We start from the raw sequence: 3,296 nt of genomic DNA, 5'->3' as shown, positions 1-3,296 counted from the left end.
GGCTGCTGGGGGCCCGTGGCTGCAGGAGGCTCCATGGCTGCTGGGGAACACCTGGCTGCTGGGGGTCCACAGCTGCTGGGGGACACACCACCTCAGGCCCAGCTGCCCTCCCCTGCCTCTCCACAGGCGTCATGGCTGGGGTGAGGAGGCAGGGCCAGGGCACCTCAGACATCCCCCAGCTGCTGGGGGAGGAAGGCTCCAGCCCCCGGCATCCGGTACCTGACAAAGATCTCGGGGAGGGTGGTGTGTCGTGGCGAGGAGCTCTCCCCACGTCCTCTCCTCCGAGCTGGTGAAAGAGCCACCACTGCTTTGTGCCATGTGGAGGGGAAAGGCCCTGGTCACCTGGGCGCTCCTCACCAGCCTGGCCACGGCCAGCTGGGGCATCCAAGGTAAGTCCCCGGGTGTCAGTCGCTGCCCACAGGCCGCTGCGGTGCTATGCCCGCAGCTGAAACCGGCTGCACCGCACAGGCTGACACGGTACGCGGAGACCCCCGGCGCGGTGCACCGCACCTGAGGGACCCCATGCAGATGGCAAGGCGGGGGGCTCGTCCCGCACGCTGCAGCGGGTCAGCGGTGGTGCCTGTTGGGCACTCGCTGTGGTCCTTGGAGACTGCCACCCGTATCGCTTACGCCACGGGCGTCTCTGCAGCGGTGGGAGGGTGGCTGGGAAACAGGCCCCTGCCGCTTGCTGGGGTTTTCCGTTGCAGCACCCTGATGCGAGGTTCGTAAATGTTGATGGGGAAAAAGGAGCGAATCAGCACAATGGTTCACAAGGCTGGGATCGCTCTGCTGCCTTTGCCCGCCCTAGACCGTTGCTGTGATGGTCTGGAGCTGTGTGTGTTGCTCCGTGGCTATGTGTTATAGCTCAAAGCTGCCTTGCAGTGACAAAGCATGTAAAGTTGGACGTGGCAGCACCATGCTGTTAGACCAAAGTAGCCACGGGCTTTGTACCTAGCACAAATATGCAAGCAGGAGAGGCTCTGTTCTGTAGTCCACTCCAGACTCTGCAGGTGATAGCTTTGGGCCGAGGAAGCAATTCTATGTGTTTTTTTGCACACTTTTCACTAAAAATTTTTTTTACTATTGGGTAAAAACCCAAATGGGTTTTTGCCTCCCCATTCAGGCTCAGCTCCTGTCGCTGCTGGTGGAAATATTTCACTTTCTGTTGAAATGTCTCTTGCTGCAGTTGTACTTCAATACCAATGCAGTCTGTGTGCAGGATGAGGGTCATGCACATGCAGTCTGAATGGAGTCCAGGTAGATGCCTAATTCCAGTTGGTTTTCACTCTAAGAGAATTTGGATATGCATTAATGTAACCACCAGTTGAACACTGGACTACATTTTTGCTGGGTAGTCTGCTTTTTCCAGAGTTTTTTGTTTGCAGTCTCCTCTCTACTGCTCAGGAAACAGCCTAATGTGATGCTCTCAAGACTAGCCATCTCCATGAATGAGCTCTCCTGAGTTCTGCACCACTGTGAGGGTTGAGAACTCAGCTGTAATGCTCTCTGCTCTCCTTTCTTTTTTTACAAAACATAAAGTAATCCTGAAAGAAGTCAGTGGGAAGGTGTTCCTGCAATGTGAAACAAACCTGCAAAGTGAAATCATATGGCTGAAAGATGGGAATAGGATAGGAAATGGAACACAACTGGACTTGGGTGCAGTTTACAACGATCCCAGAGGCGTCTATGTGTGTCAATTGGAAGGCAGAAACGAACACAGTGAGCTCCAGGTGCACTATCGAAGTAAGTGTTGCAAACTTGGTTTCTAGAACCAGAACTGCTTGGAGTTTTCACCCAAGCAAATTTTTGAGGGAACTACTGATTTCCCAGAGTTTGAAGGTGGTTCCACCAGTTTGTGGAAGTCCTGACAGCTCCTATGCTAAGTTTGCCCTTGGGAACAGCCAAGCTGCACATTCCCCTGCAGCTGGTGTCCCCGTGAGAGCTCTACAGCTTCATTTAGTGCCATAACCTGGCATTCCTACTGCCTCATTGCTAGCCACTCGCAGGCCCTGCTGTGGCCTGCCCTGAGTGCTAGGGACACAGGGCAGCTTGCGCTACTGCCTTGGGCCATGCAGCAAGCCAAATTTAATCCCTGGTCTCTCTCACCCTGGGACTGGAGCCTGCCTGGACTGGCAGAGCTGGCTCAGCGCTTTGGGCTCAGACTGGCCCTGGCAGCAGAGCGGAGGCAGCCAAGGGGCAGGGTCCTGGTTGTGGCCCTGCTTTCAGTATCTGTGTCCTTTTGGCCTTTCAGTGTGCCAGAACTGCATCGAAGTGGACGCTTCCACCATCTCGGGGATCGTGGTCGCAGATGTTGTTGCCACCATCTTCCTGGCTGTTGCTGTGTATTGCATCACTGGCCAGGACAAGGGACGCATGTCACGAGGTGAGGGGAGAGCCCTGCTGGCTGCCCGTGGGTGGGGACAGGAAGTGCCTGGGCATCTCTAGGAGCTGCGTGGTACCTAGGGACTTTCCATCACTGCCCACAGAGCCCAGCCACTGCAAGCTGCAGGCAGCAGCCAGCACACAGCATGTCTAGGGTGGGGATCCATGTGAACATTCTGTGTACCCTTCCTGCCCCTAGCTTAGCTTCCCAGGAGGAGGCAGCGAATGCACAAGGTTAACAAAACATCATCCCAGGGACAGCAGCTGGTGACACAGGAACATCTGATGCCTTGCAGGGGCTTTCCACCGAGCCTCCCAGAGGAAGTAAAAGCACAGGGCTGAAAGCAGCTGGCTGCTTGGGTTTGTTTGCAAATGTTCACCACACTGCCCGTGAATCCCCTGATCCTTGACCTTCTTCTTTCTTTCTTTAGCTTCTGACAGGCAGAACCTGATCGCCAACGAGCAGCTCTACCAGGTGAGCGTGGAAGCGCACGTGTGTGTGTGTGCACATGCATGGGCTTCAGCACCTCTACATGGTGTGGGGCTGCATGGTGGGACGGGCGTGGCCATGATGGCACAGCTGCTGGGGGATACGCGATGCCTCGAGGCACTGAGGCATGGTGGAGATTCGCAGCTGCGTCCCCCTGAGTGATCCAGAGGATGGGGCAAGCCCAGCTCCCCCTACCTGTTATTGCCTGGCATCGTTAAGCTCTGTGTGTGGGGAGGGAAAGCTTGGCAAAGAGAGGGCTGGGCCAGCTTCCCCTGTACCCTCTCTCCCAGGGCTGGACAGACACAGTTGTAACTCGTCTCACCTTTATTCACTCCTAGCCCCTTGGCGAGCGGGACGATGGACAGTACAGCCGGCTGGCACCTGCCAAGGCCCGCAAGTGAAGTGGGAAAACACTGGGGCCTGC

General features: G+C 56.1%; 1 protein-coding gene across 1 annotated transcript; it reads left to right on the top strand.

The window, feature by feature from the left end:
• Window positions 1-6: 6 nt before the first annotated feature.
• On the top strand, window positions 7-3,296 carry CD3D (CD3d molecule, delta (CD3-TCR complex)). Its single transcript, XM_010574998.1, has 5 exons — window positions 7-389; window positions 1,540-1,743; window positions 2,252-2,383; window positions 2,814-2,857; window positions 3,211-3,296. The coding sequence occupies exons 1-5, from the start codon at window positions 317-319 to the stop codon at window positions 3,271-3,273; spliced, it is 516 nt and encodes a 171-aa protein (XP_010573300.1). The 5' UTR covers window positions 7-316; the 3' UTR covers window positions 3,274-3,296.

Source organism: Haliaeetus leucocephalus, unplaced genomic scaffold (assembly GCF_000737465.1).
Source record: "Haliaeetus leucocephalus isolate CR32 unplaced genomic scaffold, Haliaeetus_leucocephalus-4.0 Scaffold450, whole genome shotgun sequence".
In the NCBI taxonomy this organism is placed as follows: Eukaryota; Metazoa; Chordata; class Aves; order Accipitriformes; family Accipitridae; genus Haliaeetus; species Haliaeetus leucocephalus.
This window is presented reverse-complemented; position numbering and strand designations above follow the sequence as displayed.